The sequence below is a fragment of the Saimiri boliviensis genome, chromosome 4 (genome assembly GCF_048565385.1).
Source record: "Saimiri boliviensis isolate mSaiBol1 chromosome 4, mSaiBol1.pri, whole genome shotgun sequence".
Classification (NCBI taxonomy): domain Eukaryota; kingdom Metazoa; phylum Chordata; class Mammalia; order Primates; family Cebidae; genus Saimiri; species Saimiri boliviensis.
The window spans coordinates 145,852,270-145,873,114 of record NC_133452.1 but is presented as its reverse complement, the minus strand read 5'-3'; the positions used below and the strand labels follow the sequence as shown (position 1 = coordinate 145,873,114).

Genomic DNA, 20,845 nt, shown 5'->3' with positions numbered 1-20,845 from the left:
AAAGTTCTGAAAGACAGTACCAAATCTTTCTCATTAAAACCTGTGATAATGAATAAACAGCAGAGCTTAACTGTACTACACTATCCTGGTTGACCAAATGAGAGTCACTATTTGGAACTTTTATTCACTCTAATTGTTAATCAGTAAAATGTCAGGTAAAGGCCATAGGAACCAAAGGCAACCAAATAGCAAGTTCATCCAGTCATGGAAATCAAAGGTTACCAAGTCCAAGGGAAGCAGAAATGAATACTAGGCTATTAGCTAGTAAAAATATAATGCAAACTACATAAATAGTATTACATGTTCTAGTCACTACACTGAAAGTAAAAATAATCAGGTGAAATTATTTTAATATATTTTTTAACTCAAAATATCTAAAACAGTATCATTTCAATCTGTATTAATATAAAAAATCATCAGTGAGATAATCCTTGTTTTTGACGCCAAGTCTCCAAACTCTGGTGTACCTTTTGCATTTATAGCATATCTCAAGTGCCCAGTGGTTACTGCCATGGACAGGCAGCTTTAAATTAGGGGTTAGCACTCTCTGACCCATGGACCAAATCAGGCCACAGCTTGTTTTTCCTTAGCCTGCAAGCTAAGAATGGGTTTTACTTTTAAAGGATTGCTTTGAAAAAAAAAAAAAAAATCAATAGAAACTCATGTGAGCCACAACGTTCACATGTATTTACTAGTTGGCCCTTTCAAGAGTCTGCAAACCCCTGCCATTATAGATGAGTAAATCATGGTAAGAGTCTCCTTCAAGCCAGAGTAGCCAATCTTAAGTAAAACGGATTTCAAAATCTTCTCTAACAAACAGAAGGAAGTGAATTTAAAGGCTGTTCTAGTTCATCTCAGAAACTAAAGCAGCCAAATATTTGTATGCAATTTCTAAGGATACCAATCAGTAGCTCCTTAAGGCTCAGGGAGGCCCCCTAGCCCCATGGGGCGAGACAGTATAAACTAGCTAAACTCAGCTATGCTTTACAGTCCACCTTCAGTGAAGTGGCTGGGGTCACACCAAATATATTATATTTGGTTAGTATAAACAAAACCACCTGGGCAGACTACAGGACTAAAAGCCAAACCACAACCATTGCAACTAGAGAAGAATGAAAAGGCAGTAATTTCCATTCCTTCTCTACTGCACAGGTAAGCAAAGAGGGGAAGTCAGCTGGCTGAGCCTCTAAGTACAGAACTGTGCATCTGCAAAGTTGGCAGTCACACAAGGGGCATAGGAAGTAAGAACAAAACAGGGAAAAACAAATGTTAAATTTATACACAAGCATATATTTTATATAGACCTGGAGACTCAAGCTATGCACTTTATCATTCAAAATTAATTTTGAAAGAAAAAAAGAATTTTCTGCCAAAAATAACCCTAAAGTTATCAGGGTCTTCAAAACTGAAAGCTATCTCATCTTTCTGAGGTAAACCATACTCTGTTTTCAATTATGGAAATAAATCACAAAATAAGCTAGAGGACAATGAAGACACAGACCCCAGGCCCTGCTTCTGTCTAATGGTGGAATTCAGAACATATGTTTGTGTACATGGGTGGGGGAGAGGAGTGGTAAGTGGCAGAGGCAATGTTCTGACTCTTTTTATCATTTCTTTGAATCAAAAATCTGGGCCAAGGCTAACATCCAATCACATTCTTTCGTATGTGGGAAAATTAGGGGCCAATTTTTCCCCATTCTTGAATAGAAAAAATAAAACAAACATAATTTCTAAGCAAAGAAAGGATTTCTAATTGGAAATTTGAAGACATTATCTGACCCTCTCTCTTTCACACCCACCCTTCCTGCTTTGTGGCAGATAACCTACCCATCTTCTGGGAAAGCTCACAAAATTCCTATGGACCATTCCTGAAAGACTGATGGTCTGATAATCTCTCCAAGAAGGGGAAAGCATCATATGGTGGCTCTACAAGGCCACTGAAGGACCATGACTCTAATTCATCCAATAGTCCTATAAAAGCAAAATGTGCATCTCTAAACTCAAAACTATAAAAGGAGTAACTTTATATAGGAGTAATTTTAACATTAGCATTAAGCGAAATGGATAAAAAGCAAACTACAATTCAAAGAGAAAAGAAATGCTAATTAAAAAGAAGAGTTTGCAACACATTTAAATTGTACCTGTTCTACAGTTGCTCTGTCTGCCTTATCTTTGATGCGATACCTAACCAAAAACAAAAACGTATAGTTGACACATTCAAAATTCAGTCAGAAGCCAAAATAAAAAGCTTCTAAATGTAGGTAATTCCATAAAAATTCCTAAGTAAGTCGTTTCTTTAAATAACAGATTTTATGACATGACTGTAGATTTTTCACTACTCAGTGAAACTTCCTTCATTTCCTCTGAATATGCAAAATTCAATTCTGTATTTTGGCAAAAGGAGTATGTATGCAGTGAAAAGAAAAATCTAATCATATTTCAGAAGCATCAAAGAGTGCCAGGGTAAAGTGAACTATGCTGGAAAAGAGAAAACATTTAGAGTATATGTGTACCGTCCTTCAAATCTTTAATGATTCTATTAGTACAGAATTAAAGTCTTGCCTTTTCGTTTTTTAAAGAGATAGCATCTCACTATGTTGCCCAGGCCAGACATGGACTCCTGAGCTTAAGTATTCCTCCTGCCTTAGCCTCCACATAGAATTAGTCATTTACAAGCCTTTCTCTATAGTCATTTTCTAAGAAGACACAAGCTTTTTGTTTTTTAAAATCATTTCAAGACAGTCTTCTAATGCAGACTCTGATTTGTTTCTGCTTATACACTGAGTGTAACTCCACCTAGCACACTAATCTAAACTAATAAAGGTTTAGACACAAAGATTCAGACACCGATGAAATAACAAATGACTATAGTATATCTCAAAAAGCTGATACTTCTTGGACATAGCAATAAATCGGAAGAAAGTTGGCTTTTAAGTTCACTTCTCACAGTTAGTTGTATGATCTTAGTGTCATTTTCTATAATATAGTGATAATACTTTAGAGTTATTAGCATATCAGAGAAGTTAGCCAGATCTTAAACAACTGGTTTTGAGAACTGAAGTGTAAACAGAAACAGTTCTCAGTTATATCATTATTTAGTTTACAGCCTTCCCTTAAATTTTTAAAAATACTTGATGGGAAAGAATAATTCTTTATACATTTTAAGGGAATATTTTTGCACATTTTAGTTTAAACTGAAATCCACAAACACTGTTCCCCTCATGAGAACACATTTGTAAATTTCATGAGATTATAGTTTTACTATGTATTTTTAAAAATTCATTAATTTTTATTTTATTTATTTATTTTTGAGACAGAGTCTCACTCTGTCACACAGGCTAGAGTGCAGTGACACAATCTTGGCTCACTGCAACCTCTGCCTCCCAGGTTCAAGTGATCCTCATGCCTCAGCCTACCAAGTAGCTGGGATTACAGGCATGCATCATCATGTCTAGTTAATTTTTGTACTTTTTGTAGAGACAGGGTTTCACCATATTGGCCAGGCTGGTCTCAAACTCCTGGCCTCAAGTGATCCACCCACCTCAGCCTCTCAAAGTGCTGGGATTACAAGTATGAGCCACTACACCCGGCAAGATTCATTAATTTTCTTTTTTTTTTTTTTTTTGAGACGGAGTTTCGCTCGTTACCCAGGCTAGAGTGCAATGGCACGATCTCAGCTCACCGCAACCTCTGCCTCTTGGGTTCAGGCAATTCTCCTGCCTCAGCCTCCTGAGTAGCTGGGATTACAGGCACGCGCCACCATGCCCAACTAATGTTTTGTATTTTTAGTAGAGACAGGGTTTCACTATGTTGACCAGGATGGTCTCGATCTCTTGACCTCGTGATCCACCCGCCTCGGCCTCCCAAAGTGCTGGGATTACAGGCGTGAGCCACCGCACCCGGCCGATTCATTATTATTTTTAATTTACAAAGGCATAGGCTAACCACTAAGGAAAAAAAAAAACCATATACACATATACACTGAAAGATTGGTTTAAGTATACAAATGAATAACCTCTGTAAAAGAATTATGATCAAGATGCTGCTTAATCTAGATTAGTCTCTGTCATCCATGCTTATTATTAAAATATTACTTACATATCTGCTTCCTTTTGTCTAGACTTTTCGGTGACTTTATTTATGACAGAATCAGTAACATTTAGCTTATCTAAAATACAAGAAACCCACAATGTAAACAACATGTAAGACAAAAAGACATTAACAGAGTTGCTGAACAGGATATTTCTCCCCTCTTCCTTCTCTTCTATACTTTCTAAATATTTTATTGTAGATAGAATACAGTTTAATAATGAAAACAGTTTAATGTTTTTAAAGGTAGGCACTAAATTGTGTTTCCTTCATAAGTGCTGTCACTGTCGTCACTACAGCTGTAATAACTGAATTCTAGATGCAGAAATTCTTCAAAAATACTATATTTGCATAATAAAGTTCAGACACTTGCCAGTATTCCACATGACTAATATAACTGCCTGAATTTAAAGTTTAATTCTAAAAACTTGTTTCACTTCAAGTTACAAGTCTATCATAGGCAAAGATGATCCTAAAATACTTACATTAATTTAGCATGCATTGACAGCTTATATGAGAAACACTGTATTAGGTTTAGAGTGAAGATGCCCAAGAACAGAAAAACAGCCTTCCTTCCTTCCTTCCCTCCATCCCTCTCTTGCATTTTCTAAGAGGTGATAATTCAAATCAACATACTGATGCCTGGCATTGAACAGGTTACTAAATAATTAACACCTATATACAAAGTCTCTAGTGAAACAAAATGTAACTATATTAAATACCCTAATATTTTCAACATCCTACTATAAGATAATCCTATTACAAAATCTTGGCCGGGCGCGGTCGCTCAAACCTGTAATCCCAGCACTTTGGGAGGCCGAGGCGGGTGGATCACAAGGTCAAAAGATCGAGACCATCCTGATCAACATGGTGAAACCCCATCTCTACTAAAAATACAAAAAATTAGCTGGGCATGGTGGCGCATGCCTGTAATCCCAGCTACTCAGGAGGCTGAGACAGGAGAATTGCCTGAACCCGGGAGGCGGAGGTTGCGGTGAGCCGAGATCACGCCATTGCACTCCAGCCTGGGTAACAAGAGCGAAACTCCGTCTCAAAAAAAAAAAAAAAAAATCTAAAACAGGGTGGACACAGTGGCTCACACATGTTATCTCAACACTTTGGGAGGCCAAGGTAGGCGGATCACTTGAGCTCAAGAGTTCAAGACCAGCCTGGTCAACATGGAGAAACCCTGTCTCTACAGAAAATACAAATTAGCCCAGTGTGGTGGTGTGCACCTGTGGTCTCAGCTACTTGGGAGGCTGAGGTGGGAGGATTGCCTGAACCCCAGAAGTGGAGGTTTCAGTAAGCCAAGACTGTGTCACTGCACTCCAGCCTGGGTGACAGAGTGAGACCGTGTCTCAAAAAAAAATAGAACAGACAATAACTTACATGGGTTTTTGTAACATTATATTCCTACTAGTGGGAAAACAACTAAAATAGCATAAGCTAAAGTCTTTTCCTAAAGTTATGTTTTTAAATCACTAAGATTTAAATTTTCTCTAAACAGTATTGAGTCAGTAACACTTGAATACATTCATTTTTTCTTTTTCTTTCTTTTTTTTTTTTTGAGACAAGAGTTTCACTCCTATTGCCCGGGTTGGAGTGCAACGGCACAATCGCAGCTCACTGCAACCTCCGCCTTCCAGGTTCAAGGGATTCTCCTGCCTCAACCTCCCAAGTAGCTGGGATTACATGCATGCACCACCACACCCAGCTAATTTTGTATTTAGTAGAGATAGGGTTTCACTATGTTGGTCAGGCTGGTCTCAAACTCCTGACCTCAGGTGATCCACCCACCTCAGCCTACCAAAGTGCTGGGATTGCAGGCGTGAGCCACTGTGCCCGGCCTTCATTTCCTGATCTGATAAAATTATACAACACTTCATGGTTTTTGAAAAATGTCCTCTTAGCGCAGGGAAAGAATATATTTTGTAAACTCACCTAAATTAATTTTATTCTCAAATTTCCGTAAGACTTTGTCTGCTGGAGTAGACATTTTGGCTGAACTGCTGTTGGAAGTCTGTCGATTTGCCTAGAAGAGATGAGTTCCAGAGTCTTAGGTACTAGTTGTAAACACAAACCTAAGGTTCACCATCACATTTCCTTAGTTCATAGTTAGCTATTAAAGCATCAATACTTAGAGGGGTACCTTAAGGAAAGCTAAGAGTCAATCTAATTGGCTCAAAAATTATTTTAAAGAGCATTTGAAACAAAAGGTTAAAGTTACTGACTAAAACAGAGTCTGATTATTTTTTTAAACTTCTCTATGATTCCTCTTTTTAAGTAACAGACTAAAATTAAATGTATTTTTTCTAATTTTTTTTTTTTTGAGACAGAGTCTTGCTCTGTTGCCCAGGCTAGAGTGCAGTTGTGCAATCTCAGTTCACTGCATCCTCTGCCTCCCCAGTTCAAGCTATTCTCCTGCCTCAACCTCCCGAGTAGCTAGGATTATAGGCACCTGCCACCGCACCTGGCTGATTTTTGTATTTTTAGTAGCGACAAGGTTTCACCATTAGCCAGACTGGTCTCGAACTCCTGATCTCATTATCCACCCTCCTCAGCCTCCCACCAAAGTGCTGGGATTACAGGCATGAGCCACCACGCCCAGACTATTTTCCTAATTTGACTGGTTTATAGATTTAAAATTTGAGAATGTTCATTTACCCCCAAAGTATATAATAAAGAGCTAAGACCAATATTAAGCTGGTTCAGAATTTCATTTTGGGTCCAATGTCTCAAGAAAGAGAAAGATTAAGTAAAAGGCTTAGCACTTAGACTGGTGCTATGTACAAACTTAAATAATGAAATTGCTCAAAGCCTCACTATGAATCAATGAAGGAGTCACTAAAACAAGACGATCTGAAAATGCGAAATTTCTTGTTACTTACAAGATGGTTATTTAAAAATGCATGCATTCTGGTCCATGATACAGCCATTTTATTGTTGTTGTTGTTTTCTGAGGCAGAGTCTCACTCTGTTGCCCAGGCTGGAGTTCAGTGGTGCAATCTTGGCTCACTGCAACCTCCGCCTCCTAAATTCAGGTGATTCTCCAGCCTCAGCCTCCCAAGTAGCTGGGATTACAGGCACCTGCCATCACCTGGCTAATTTTTGTGGTTTTAGTACAGACAGGGTTTTGCCATATTGGCCAGGCTGGTCTCAAACTCCTGATCTCAGGTGATCCGCCCGCCTCAGCCTCCCAAAGTGCTGGGATTACCAGGGTGAGCCACTGCGCCCAGCCGATACAGCCATTTTAATAGTCAAAGGAAGACTGTTGGATTAACCTTTATGCTTTAGGAAGATGTACATTTTAATCCTATGGCCCTACAAACTCCTAACACACTCAGTACTTACAGTGTGAGAAGCAGCTGTACATGGTTTGGTAACTTGTTTTTTGCATATGGTAAATAATCATAAACATATTCCTATCTCATTAATAGTCTTCCATTACAACATCTTTTATGGCTGTATCATGCCTCATTGTGGGAATCAGTCCCACAGCACGTTTGATCCAGTTCAAGGTTGTTTCCAATGTTCCTCTACCATAAACAATCCTGGAGGATCATTCTTGTAATTAAGTCTTGGCACGCTCATAGAATTGCTAAGTCAAAGTATTCGGAAGTTTTTAAAGTTTTTATCACATATTAGTTTATTTCACAAGTAAATGCACCTATTTACTTGACCATCAATGATATATTTTGTCTTTAACAGTTTCATAGGTGAAAAAAATGGCATCTCTACAAATTGAATTTGCATTTCTTTAATTACTAATGAGGCTAAACTTTTTTACCATGGTTCCCAATCATTTGTAGTAAACTGCCAATTCATGCCCTTTCCCATGCAGATTTCAAGCTCACAATCTCATGAAACCTTAAAAAACTCTTTTTAAATTTATAGATTCTGGAAAGAATCCACACCCAAGAAATTATCAGAAATATAGAAAGGATGAAAAGTGAAAATCAGTAAAGGCTGAAGCTACAGGACAAGATAACATGAAGAAAATATTTTAGTTATTCAATTCCAGAATCACAAAGCAGCCTTTTAAAAAAGACGACATAAGCAGATTATATAAGGATGTGCAGAATCCTTTATAAAATACCTGTGGGTTGCTTCCTCCATTCCAGTCATAACCCTTAGTAAGTTTTCCAACTCCTTCATCCCAGTCCCAATCATCATCATCATCATAACCCTCCTCCTCCTCCTCATCTTCTATTTCAGCTTCACCATTCTCATTCACATTGTCTTGAAGGTCTTCAAACAGAAGGTCATCCTTCCCTTTGACTGTCTTCAAGTCTCTGTTTTCACTAGAAGTAATAATGTTTCATTATTTCAAAACAGAATTTACACATACCCTAACAGAACTCACGTATTTAATTACTTATGATGTAAGAGTTTAAAATATTGATAAAGCCAAAATAGATTATATATTTATATACAATACACCTTGCATCTTCTTTTTTTTTTTTTTTTTTTTTTTTTGAGATGGAGTTTCGCTCTTGTTACCCAGGCTGGGGTGCAACGGCGCGATCTCGGCTTACCGCAACCTCCACCTCCTGGGTTCAGGCAATTCTCCTGCCTCAGCCTCCTGAGTAGCTCGGATTACAGGCATGTGCCATTATGCCCAGCTACTTTTTTGTATCTTTAGTAGAGACGGGGTTTCACCATGTTGACCAGGATGGTCTCGATCTCTTGACCTCGTGATCCACCCGCCTCGGCCTCCCAAAGTGCTGGGATTACAGGCTTGAGCCACCGCGCCCGGCCAAGCTCCATCTTCTTAAAACCACGTCTCCTGTTTTCCCGTTCTGTTGCAGTTGTTTGCTCATTCTCCATGCCCAAATCCTACTAGTCAAGAAGCACATCACGTGTTAAATCTGGTTCTGCCTTAGTGAAGTTAGAATTTACATTGTTGTCTTCTCTGCTAAATAAACAACACAGGCCGGTATACCAGACTTGACTCTAGGAAAATCATTCACAGAGCTGCTTTAAGAAGAGGAAAATTTTTCTGTAAAAGGTAAAAAAAAAAAAAAAAAAAAAAAAAAAAAAAAAAAAAAAAAAAAAAAAAAAGACAGGGGGGAAAAAAGGCTGGTGCCGTGGCTCGAACTTTTTATCCCAGATAGTTGGGAGGCTGAGGCCATAGGATTCGCTTGAGCCCGGGTGTTCACGGCTACAGTGAGCCATGATTGTGCCGCTGTACTCCAGCCTGGGCAACAGAGTGAGACTCTGTCTCTTTAAAAAAAAAAAAAAAAAAGCTTTCTGACGAAAAATTTGGGAGTAAGTCTAAGGCAGCCTTACTTTGAACTCGGTAACACTTTGCAACAAAAGAAGTCACATCGGCCGGGCACGGTGGCTCGCGCCTGTAATCCCAGCACTTTGGGAGGCTGAGGCAGGTGGATCACGAGGTCAAGAGATCGAGACCATCCTGGTCAACACGGTGAAACCCCGTCTCTACTAAAAATACAAAAAATTAGCTGGGCGTGGTGGCGCGTGCCTGTAATCCCAGCTACTTAGGAGGCTGAGGCAGGAGAATTGCCTGAACCCAGGAGGCGGAGGTTGCGGTGAGCCGAGATCGCGCCATTGCACTCCAGCCTGGGTAACAAGAGTGAAACTCCGTCTCAAAAAAAAAAAAAAAGAAAAGAAAAAAGTTACATCAAGCTTCATGTTCCACGAAGAATTCCAAATCATCCTTGTTCGTGACGGGAAGAAATGGTGAATACAGAGGCCAGGCACTATAAATGAGTGAAGCAGGCTGCACGATAGAAGCGGGCACTGGCAAACTGGGGAAAGAGGTCTAGGGTAAAGGGAGCACAACTAGCAAGGACTTTCTTTTTTTTTTTTTTTTTTTTTTTTGGCCATATGAGGATTCAGGCCTAGTGTTACCAGATTTTAATTTTTCAAGAGAAGCTAGAAGTCTGGACTTCTGTGTAAAATCTATCCCTTAACTGGCATAGTCAATTTTTACAAATAACTGCATACCAAACACAACATGTCTGCAGGCCAAATTCAACAGGGAACTATCAGTTTTGACCTCTCCTGTACAGAATAAGGACAGAAACCATTAAAAAAGCAGCTGATAATATGAGCTACCAGCTGAAAAACAGACATGAGTTTAAGTAAATTCAGATTATCAATCCCAATTTATTAATTAGCCGTGGCTCCGAGGGCTCCCCATGGACACATGGAAGAAGAGAACAGATAATCATTAAACACTTGCTATTTACCAGGACTTCATACATATGCTTCATAGATTGATAGTATAATTGCCTAGAGAGGCATGTTAAAGTTATAACTTTGCCAGATAATTCTTCATTGTGGGAGACTGTCTTCTGTACTGTAGGATGTTTAGCAGCAAACTTCTGGCCTCTACCTACCAGATGCCACTAATGCACCACAGCCCCCAGCTGTGACAAATAAAAATGTCTCCCGAAATTGCCAAAAGCCCCTGGATAGAAGTCGGGATGCAACATCTTCCCTGATGGAAAATCACTGGTGCATCCTTACAATACCCTGGGGTGGATGGTAAATTAGCGCCCTCTTATTACCATTAACTACCCACCAGCTGTGCTGGCTGTGTTTCTTCTGCTGCTTAACTTCTTCCCTAAGGCTTTCTGTACACTTCTCCGGAACCATAAAAGTGGAATGCCCTTCCCCTTTCTCTGGCTAGCCCCTACTCATCCTTCAAGTATCAGCTCACTATCACTTGCTTAAGGAAGCCGTCCTTATTTTTCACCCACTTCTCTTTTGTATTACTTACCCAAATTCTAATACAAAATTTGTCTAATTATTTAATAATTTCGGTTTCCCCTGCCAGGATGCAAGCTCTGGGTCATGCAGGATGGTGTTTACCAACGTCTCCCTGCCACCCAAGACTAGATCTGACACACAGAAAGCAGTCAACATACATATGTTTATTAAAAACATCCCCAATAATCCATAAAATCTACATGTAATGAATCCTCACTGTAAACATAAAGTACAAACAGTTTTCTTGGAATTCCAAAATAACTCCAATATGTTTCATTTTGCTTGTAGGCAGGAGTTATCCTTCATTCCTCTTTTCCCCAGACCCCACGTCCAAACTACCACCAAACCCTGCCACTTCTACCTCCAAAACATATCTTTAGGATCCGAGCTCTAGTCCCCACCATTTTGAATCTGATTACCTTATTACTTTGAACTGGTCTGCTTCACTCCCGCCCTCCATGAACATCATCTACATAGAAGAATGATTCTTCCTTTAAATCGCAAATCAAATAATGTCATCATTCTGCTAAAATCCCTCCTATGGCTTTCCATAAGACCCAGATTAATATCTGAACTTTTCACCATCGCTTGTAAGGGTCTCCATGATCTGGCCCCCTTCTTACTTCTCTATCAACACCCTACCAATCTTCTCAACTACCTTCTCTGCGCTCTAGGCACTCTGGCCTTGGGGCCTTTGCTCTTGCTGTCCCTTCTGTGTGAAATATAGTTCCCTCTGCTCTTGCCAAGATTAGCTCTTTGTCATTAAAATCTGGACTTAACCTTTCCCTACCCATTCAGTCAGCACTTAGTATATCAAACGATTTGCATAGTCTAATCGTTATTTGGTTTTTTGTTTTTTTTTTTTTTTTTTTTTTTGAGACGGAGTTTCGCCCTTGTTACCCAGGCTGGAGTGCAATGGCGCGATCTCGGCTCACCGCAACCTCCGCCTCCTGGGCTCAGGCAATTCTCCTGCCTCAGCCTCCTGAGTAGCTGGGATTACAGGCACGTGCCACCATGCCCAGCTAATTTTTTGCACTTTTAGTAGAGACGGGGTTTCACCATGTTGACCAGGATGGTCTCGATCTCTCGACCTCGTGATCCACCCGCCTCGGCCTCCCAAAGTGCTGGGATTACAGGCTTGAGCCACCGCGCCCGGCCTCGTTATTTGGTTTTTAAATGGTGTGCCCTCCCTTTCATGTAGAAGGCAAAGTTCCAGGACATCACGAACTTGGTTCGTCTTATTCATCACTATCTCCCGCGCCCAGGACAGAACGTGATACATATTAAGTATTTATTGAACGCTACATGTGGTTAAAACGCAAACACCTGTGTTTCCTAATCGCTATCCCCAGTTCTGCCTCCCAGTGACGCTAACCAACCAACCTGGGAACCGCAGACTCCCTTGACAAGTAGCTTTCACTAACTCTGCGATGAACTGGGAAAAAGATCCGGCTGGGATGCAGACACAGGCAAAATGTTGTCAAGACGCTGAGTGATGAACCGCTAGTCTTCCTCTAAACCACACACAGGAGTCCACTGCCCACGGGGGCGGACAAGGAGACAGCAGTAACCAGACCCAGTGCACTGTACGGTCGCCTACCTGTCGGAGGAGTCCGCGTCGTCGAACTGCCCCGGGACCACCCTGCTCATAAGCAGCCGCCGGTAGTCCATGATTGAAAGGCGCCGCCGGAGGCCGCCGCTCTGCACTGGGACAGAAACGGCTCAGACGGATGTACCCGCGACCGATCCAACGGCTTCGGCGTGGATCTCCGCCTTACAAATCATTCAGAAGCCAACAGTAGCCACCATGTGCGACGGGAAAACCTGACCTACAGTTAAGCCGCCGCCAAGCCGCCCTGGCTCCCCGACCGGAAGCCCCGCCCCGCCCGGAAGTCTGACTTGAGCGGAAGTCCCGCCCCTGAGCCGGGCGGCGAGTTCCGAACTCTGAATGGAACGTTGTATGGGCTCCGTGGACGCTCCACGCTCCGAGGTAGGCGTGTTGAGTAGCCGGCACTGCGAGGCCGGTGCTGGCAGTTTCTTCCCGAAGTTTTCGTTTGTGTACTGTATTTTGTGTTTACTGCGGCAGGAGGCGCCAGCTAACTCACAGTGTTCGGCCTAGGGGGTCGTACCCTCCTAACTTCACTCTAGGGAGACGGACCCGGGGTCGCTCGGGTCTCGCGGGCTGCGCCTGTCCCCGCCGAGATCCGCCGGCGCGCGCGGACGTCACACTGGGGCGTTCCAGCGCCCAGGGAGCCCGATTGCGAGTTTGTGAGAGTCCCCGGTGGAGGAGGTTGGAAAGCGTTCTCTCTCCCGCGAAACCCGGTGCAGAGGGAGGAAGCGCCGAGGCTGTAGCGTGCGTCCAAGAAGCTCTGGATCCTGAAGTGAGCACACTTCTGTGTGTTGAAAAGTTTGGTGCCTCATTTTGAGGTGAAAATGTATAAGTGCTTTTTAAAAAGGTAAAGTTTGTTGTACGATGAAAAAACTTTTAAACAAAACTGGGTTTTGCCAGTAACGCCTATCTTAAAACAGCTGTAGAATGTCTTTGGAACATCTATACAAACATTTGATAAATATGTTAAAAGTCCACTATAAACCTGGTAAGGACAAATGAAAGATAGAAAAATAGAAAAAAATCGCCTTTTTTTTTTTTTTTTAAAAAAAAAAACAGAGTTTTGCTGTTGTTGCCCAGGCTGGAGTGCAATGGTGTGATCTCGGCTCACCGCAACCTCCGCCTCCCGGGTTCAAGCTATTCTCCTGCCTCGCCCTCCCGAGTACCCGAGATTACAGGCGCCCGCCACCACGCCCAGCTAATTTTGTATTTTTGGTAGAGACGGGTATCTTCCGTGTTGATCAGGCTGGTCTCGAACTGCCGTCCTCAGGTGATCCACCTGCCTCAGCCTCCCAAAGTGCTGGGATTACAGGCGTAAGCGCCCAGCCAAAATAGCCTAACTTTAAATTAAAAAGGTAAACTGGCAGATTGTGCAGTGCTATATGAGGGATGAACAAAGTTGTAGAAATGTAAGTGCTAGGTTCACAAAGAAAAAAAAAAACTAAGAAACAAGGCCTTTGCGCTTTTTTGCACTGGGCAAACAAAGCAAGAATTTTTCAGATCTCAACGCAATCCAGGCAGCATTATTTGAAAGACAAAGAAAAGGTGAGCATAAAGTTGAGCCTTTCACTGATCCTAACCTGCTTGACTTACTTTTTTACATTTTACCGAGTGATGTCCTAGGTTTGAAAACAACTAATTTTCAATAAACTATCCATTCAGAAATTCAATAAAATAATCCAGGCAGATGAGTCATGACTATAAATTGAGAGAGCTTGATAGAAATAAATCATTAGAATGCCGGATTCAATCAATAATTTGCTCTGTAGACAGCACTCAGCCATTTGCAGTAGTGGATATTGGTAAGCCACAAGTTGACTCCTCTCAAGGCATTTATGATCTGTAAATACAAGCACTAACACCCTTGAAACAGTGGTGAAGCTCTAAAACAGTAAACGAAGTCACTAAGTGCTGAATTGTAAGAGATTTAGAGACTGCAGACATTGTAGGAATTTAAAAAATAGATGAATGGGTAGGTGGGAAGGTTTTAGGAGAGAAGGACGTGCTAGGGCAGATGACTGAAGCTTAAGTCGTAAGGAACATAGTCTGTCTGCAGGGAAATGAGCCTGATCTGAGTTGAGCAGAGGAATACTGGGTAGGTAATGTCACTGCAGGCTGTGGATGGATTGGAAAGACAAGCAGGAGAAGTTAGACTCAATGTGAGTGGCCATCTTTTCCACTCTCTGCTCCAGACAGGCCTGAGGGACTCAGGAGAATGTGGACCGGTGTGGCAACATGGGATGGAAAGCAAGCACAGGTCACTGAAAGGCATTTTTAAAGGAGAAATGGATGAGACTTGGTATCTGAAGAGGCATGGATGATGAGGTAGAGGGATGCCAAGACAACTCCAGTTTTCAAACACAAGTTCTTGAGAGTGTAGGAACATGAGGAGGGAAAACTGATTTACAATGCTGGATTCGACTTGCTGGTGAGGTGTGCAAGTGGAAGGTATCAAGTGAACAAAATACAGCATTTTGTGGAACCTAATAGGTCTCTGATAATATTTTGTAAATATCCTTTGATTAAGTAACATAGAGATTCCTTCACCTTCTAGGTCCAAAGCCTTTTAAGGAATTATTGGATAGTAGCCAATACTGTTGTTTTCCAAATTAGTATTTTCTACCACACTAAATTTTCATGGTATGCTTAGACTAAAGTTTTTAATTTTTCTAATAACTTGACAGATGACATTTTAAATAACAGCAGTAAACTTTGCTACTCTGTTAATGAGAAGACGGATAGGGAAAAAACTTTTTTTTTGCACATACTAATAGGCATACTTTTTTTTTTTTAAGGAAGGCTTTTATTATTCAACAGTTATGAACAAGGACTATCAGAAATTTGGGGTGTCACCTTCAGATCCTGTACATTTTGAAGTGGATAGCATGTCAGAATCAGATACCATGAATGTCAGCAATCTTTCTCAAGGCTTAACGCTTTCAGATTCTCCCATCTGTATGGAAACCACCAGTACCACTTGTGATTTGCCTCAGGTATGCATTGCTTATAAGTTCCAGGAGGTTCAGATGTATTCAGAATTCACATTGTCTTCCATATGAAAACTTCTTCAGGTATATAAGGAACAATAAAAGAATTGTCAGTGGACACATAACAGGGGAATACAAGGTCTGGTTTTCCCAGTTTCACTGGTGTAAGATATATTTTGACCAACCTGGGCAACAATGGTAAGACCCCATCTCTGCTAAAAATATAAAAATTAGCTGGGTATGATAGCGAGCACCTGTAATCCCAGCTACTCTGGAGGCCCAGGCAGGAGAATTGCTTGAACCCAGGAGGCAGAGGTTTCAGTGAGCCGAGATCATGCCACTGTACTCAAGCCTAGGTGACAGAGCAAGGTACATTTTTACACATGGTGTTAAAATCCTTTCTAACCTCACTAAGTCCCAGGAGTGCAGCCAGGGGACATAACCACAGCAGTTCAGTTACATAGCCAGGACAAGAGCACAAGGAAACTGACGTCTAGTCTGATGCGTCTTCCACTTAAGTCAGGAGGCAAATGATTCAGTTATCCCTCATAATGACATTGACAGCACCCTGCATGTAAATGACAACTTTTCTATCTTCATGAAAATGCCTAGTTCCCTTTCTTACAAAATAAAAGATTGTAATATCCTAATAGCTTCATGAATGTTGTTCTAAACATTTGATAGTCAGTGACATGTGATTCCACTAAATAGGAATTTATAATACGCCTGTTTTATATATCTTCAGTGTTAATAGACTGGAATAACAAGGATCTTAATGCTGTTTAGACTAGATTTAATAAACATCAAAGAATTATCAATAAGAAAAATATGCTAACACATATCCCTAAGTTTATAGTCACATGATTTGACTTACCAAAAAACCAAAATTTTAAAATAGCAAGCTATGTGACATTTTTGTTTAATATTGTGACTCTGTTAGCATAGTTTTACGAAAAGGGAGCCAAATATACGGTGGGGAAAGATACTGGAAAGCACATTCTACCACATTCATTACAATGAAATATTCTAATAGAATTACATAGCAATGTGCAAATACCTTTAGAAGAAGCTTATGATGTTTGCTTAAAGTATTAATATTAATACCTTTTTTATTAATACAGAATGAAATAGAGAATTTTGAAAGGGAAAATGAGTACAAATCCACACTTCGTGAAGATGCTTATAGCACACAAGACAATTTGTTAGGCGGTAAGTATCTATTTGTTAGCAATATGCAAAAGTTTGAAAACTTTTTTTATGATCTGTGGTAATAACAATAGCCAGGTATTGTGCTAAGTACCTTATATACATTCTCACACTTAATCCACAAACAATCTTATTGAAATAAAGATTTTTAAAAATTGAAGTAAGGGCTCCGGGCACGGTGGCTCAAGCCTGTAATCCCAGCACTTTGGGAGGCTGAGGCGGGTGGATCACGAGGTCAAGAGATCGAGACCATCCTGGTCAACATGGTGAAACCCCGTCTCTACTAAAAATACAAAAAATTAGCTGGGCATGGTGGCGCGTGCCTGTAATCTCAGCTACTCAGGAGGCTGAGGCAGGAGAATTGCCTGAACCCAGGAGGCGGAGGTTGCGGTGAGCTGAGATCGCGCCATTGCACTCCAGCCTGGGTAACAAGAGCGAAACTCTGTCTCAAAAAAAAAAAAAAAAAAAAATTGAAGTAAGGGCTGTTTTTAATCTTCATTTTACAGATGACTTAAATAAGACTCAGAGAGTAACTTGCCCAGGATTGTGTAGCTTTAAATGAATGAGCCATGATCAAGTCCCAGTCTCAGACACAAGAATTTTTTTTTTTTTTTTTTTTTTTTTGAGACGGAGTTTCGCTCTTGTTACCCAGGCTGGAGTGCAATGGCGCGATCTCGGCTAACCGCAACCTCCGCCTCCTGGGCTCAGGCAATTCTCCTGCCTCAGCCTCCTAAGTAGCTGGGATTACAGGCATGCACCACCACGCCCAGCTAGTTTTTTTGTATTTTTAATAGAGACTGGGTTTCACCATGTTGACCAGGATGGTCTCGATCTCTCGATCTCGTGATCCACCCGCCTCGGCCTCCCAAAGTGCTGGGATTACAGGCTTGAGCCACCGCGCCCGGCCAAGAATTTTCTACTATACAAGTATCTTTAAATGTGTGTTGAAGTTGGATGTGGTGGATCATACCTATAATACCAGTGCTTTGGAAGGCTAGGTGGGAGGATTGCTTGAGCCAGAAAGTCCAAGGCTGTTATAAACTGTGATCATGTCACTGCACTCCAGTGGGCAATGGAGAACCTATCTCTTGAATAGAAAGGGGGCGCCAGTTGCAGTGACTCATGCTTGTAATCCCAGCACTTTGAGAGGCCGAGGCAGGTGGATCACCTGAGGTTGGGAGTTTGAGACCAGCCTGACCAACATGGAGAAACCCTGTCTCTACTAAAAATGCAAAATTAGCCAGGCATGGTGGCGCATGCCTGTAATTCCCAGCTACTCGAGAGGATAAGGCAGGAGAATCGCTTGAACCCTGGAGGCAGAGGCAGTGAGCTGAGATCGTGCCAGTGCACTCCAGCCTGGGCAAAAAGAGCGAAACTGCATCTCAAAAAAATAAATAAATAAAATAAAAGACCAGGTGCAGTGGTTCACGCCTATGATCCCAGCACTTTGGGAGGCCAAGGCAGAGGATTGCTTGATTCCAGTAGTTTGAGACCAGCTTGGGCAACATGACGAACCCTGTCTCTACTAAAAATACAAAAAATTAGGCCGGGCGCGGTGGCTCAAGCTTGTAATCCCAGCACTTTGGGAGGCCGAGGCGGGTGGATCAGGAGGTCAAGAGATCGAGACCATCCTGGTCAGCATGGCGAAACCCCGTCTCTACTAAAAATACAAAAAATTAGCTGGGCATGGTGGCACGTGCCTGTAATCCCAGCTACTCAGGAGGCTGAGGCAGGAGAATTGCCAGGAGGCGGAGGTTGTGGTGAGCCGAGATCGCGCCATTGCACTCCAGCCTGGGTAACAAGAGCGAAACTCCGTCTCAAAAAAAAAAAAAAAAAAAATACAAAAAATTTTCCGGGCATCATGGCATGTGCCTATAGTCCTAGCTACTCAGGAGGCTGAGGTGGGAGAATCACCTGATCCCAGGAGGCTGAGACCACAGTGAGCCAAATCACACCACTGCACTCCAGCATGGGCAACCACAGTGAGACCCTGTCTCAAAGAGATGTGTGTTGATGTAACCCCAAATCTGTACAGTGAAAAAAAGTACTGGAACATTAAAGTGTCACAAAATGAGGAAATCTGGGAACTTTATTCTTTAGGAATGATTATGTTGATTATATTATTTAGGATACATAAGTAGTAAAAGTAAAACAACAATGGGACGAATGAACACATATGGGCTTCAGTACAGTGGTTGTCTCTGGGGAGGAGGAAAGTTAGATTAAAATGATCATTAATTTGTAACATTTTGTTTTCTTATTCGCTTCTGATTTTAAAAAAATAAATCTGCATAATTTGTCATATTCAAAAATAGTATAGTGTAGCATTTAGAAGTAGTAGTCTAGAATCTCAGCTCTGTGACCTTAGACAAGTGACTTTAACATCTCGTACACTTCAGTTTCCTAACCGTAAAATAGAGATAATAACAGTACTGACATCTTGGGATTTTTGTGGGATTAAGCAAGTTTATATGTGTTTTCTATTATACTATCTCTGTCCTTTTGAAACATTTTATAATTTGAAACATCTTAAAGTTACGACAAAAGAATTTTGAAGACGTCTTGAAATGTGTTGTATTTGACCAGAATTACATATAACAAGCTTTGTTGTAGCAGTCATTTGGGAACTTCTTTCCCCCATGTAAAAAGTTGTTTTGGGCCGGGCGCAGTGGCTCACGCCTGTAATCCCAGCACTTTGGGAGGCCGAGGCGGGTGAATCACGAGATCAAGAGATCGAGACCATCCTGGTCAACATGGTGAAACCCCGTCTCTACTAAAAATACAAAAAATTAGCTGGGCATGGTGGCGCGTGCCTGTAATCGCAGCCACTCAGGAGGCTGAGGCAGGAGAATTGCCTGAACCCAGGAGGCAGAGGTTGCGGTGAGCTGAGATCGCGCCATTGCACTCCAGCCTGAGTAACAAGAGCAAAACTCCGTCTCAAAAAAAAAAAAAGCGTTTTGTTTTGTTTGCTAGCACAAAACCATGCTAAAATCCACACAGTAAGTAAGGTTGAAATGATACATATTTCTAAGTGGCTACAGCAGTTCATTTGATAAATATAAATACAACTGTTACTGCCCAAGTTTATGGTCTGCTCATTTTTATTTCCTTCTTTTTCTTTCTTACGAGATAACAACATTGAAAATTACTCAAAGAATATACTAATTCAGCCAGTTGACACTATCAGCATATCTTCCTTGAGACAATTTGAAACCGTTTGCAAATACCACTGGGTAGAAGCGTTTGATGATGAAATGACAGAGAAGCCAGAATTTCAAAGTCAAGTATATAATTATGCAAAAGACAACTATATAAAGCAAGACTCATTTAAGGAAGAAAATCCAATGGAAACTAGTGTTTCTGCAAATACAGACCAACTTGGTAATGAGTATTTTAGACAGCCTCCTCCTAGAAGCCCGCCTCTAATCCATTGCAGTGGAGAGACACTGAAATTTACGGAAAAGTCACTGGCTAAAAGTACTGCCAAGGAATCTGCCCTCAGCCCCAGTCAACCTCCAAGCTTCTTATATAAGGAAAGTGTACACGATAATATTGTGAAGCCATTTTATAAAGAGAATAGTTTTAGTTCATCTGAAAGTTAATTATAAAGCAGAGGAGTAAGATTGTGATGGTCAGTAAAGCCTATGGAGTATTAAAAGGATACATTTAAAATATATATATATATAAGGCTGTGCGCGGTGGCTCATACCTGTAATCCTAGCACTTTGGGAGGCCGAGGGGGGCAGATCACCTGAGGTCAGGAGTTCGAGACCGGCCTGACCAACATGAGGAAACCCTGTCTCTACTAAAAATACAAAAAAAGTTAGCCGAGCCTGGTGGCAGGAGTCTGTAATCCCAGCTACTCGGGAGGCTGAGGCATGATAATCGCTTGAATCCAGGAGGCAGAGGTTACAGTGAGCAGAAACCATGCCACTGCACTCCTGCACTCCAGCCTAGGCAACAAGAGTGAGACTTCGTCTCAAAATAAATGAATGAATGAATGAATGAAAAAATTTTAAATGTATACACACACACACACACACACACACACACACACACACACACATATATATATATATATATATATATATATATATATATATATATATATATATAAATCTGAGACTTTTTCCAGTAGTGTTAAATCACCTAGTTAATACAAGGGACTTTGCTTCTCCAACGAAAATGCATTCTGAGATAGCCAATTCAGAAATAA

At 41.2% G+C, this 20,845-nt stretch overlaps 2 protein-coding genes across 2 annotated transcripts in view; one reads left to right on the top strand and one right to left on the bottom strand.

The window, feature by feature from the left end:
* The window catches only part of RIOK1 (RIO kinase 1), a 35,458-nt gene extending 22,755 nt beyond the window's left edge, over positions 1–12,703 (bottom strand). Inside the window, exons 1-5 of the mRNA XM_003927370.4 lie at positions 12,428–12,703; positions 8,186–8,390; positions 6,031–6,121; positions 4,099–4,168; positions 2,142–2,184 (exon numbers count right to left, since the gene is read on the bottom strand). Of these exons, the coding sequence (XP_003927419.1) occupies positions 2,142–2,184; positions 4,099–4,168; positions 6,031–6,121; positions 8,186–8,390; positions 12,428–12,498 (480 nt within the window). The 5' untranslated portion in view covers positions 12,499–12,703. The remainder of the gene's footprint in view (positions 1–2,141; positions 2,185–4,098; positions 4,169–6,030; positions 6,122–8,185; positions 8,391–12,427) is intronic.
* Positions 12,704–12,733: 30 nt separating this feature from the next.
* The window catches only part of CAGE1 (cancer antigen 1), a 64,144-nt gene continuing 56,032 nt past the window's right edge, over positions 12,734–20,845 (top strand). The window contains exons 1-4 of the mRNA XM_039462575.2: positions 12,734–12,817; positions 15,232–15,429; positions 16,545–16,632; positions 19,759–20,168. Coding sequence (XP_039318509.2) covers positions 12,776–12,817; positions 15,232–15,429; positions 16,545–16,632; positions 19,759–20,168 — 738 coding nt within the window. The 5' untranslated portion in view covers positions 12,734–12,775. The remainder of the gene's footprint in view (positions 12,818–15,231; positions 15,430–16,544; positions 16,633–19,758; positions 20,169–20,845) is intronic.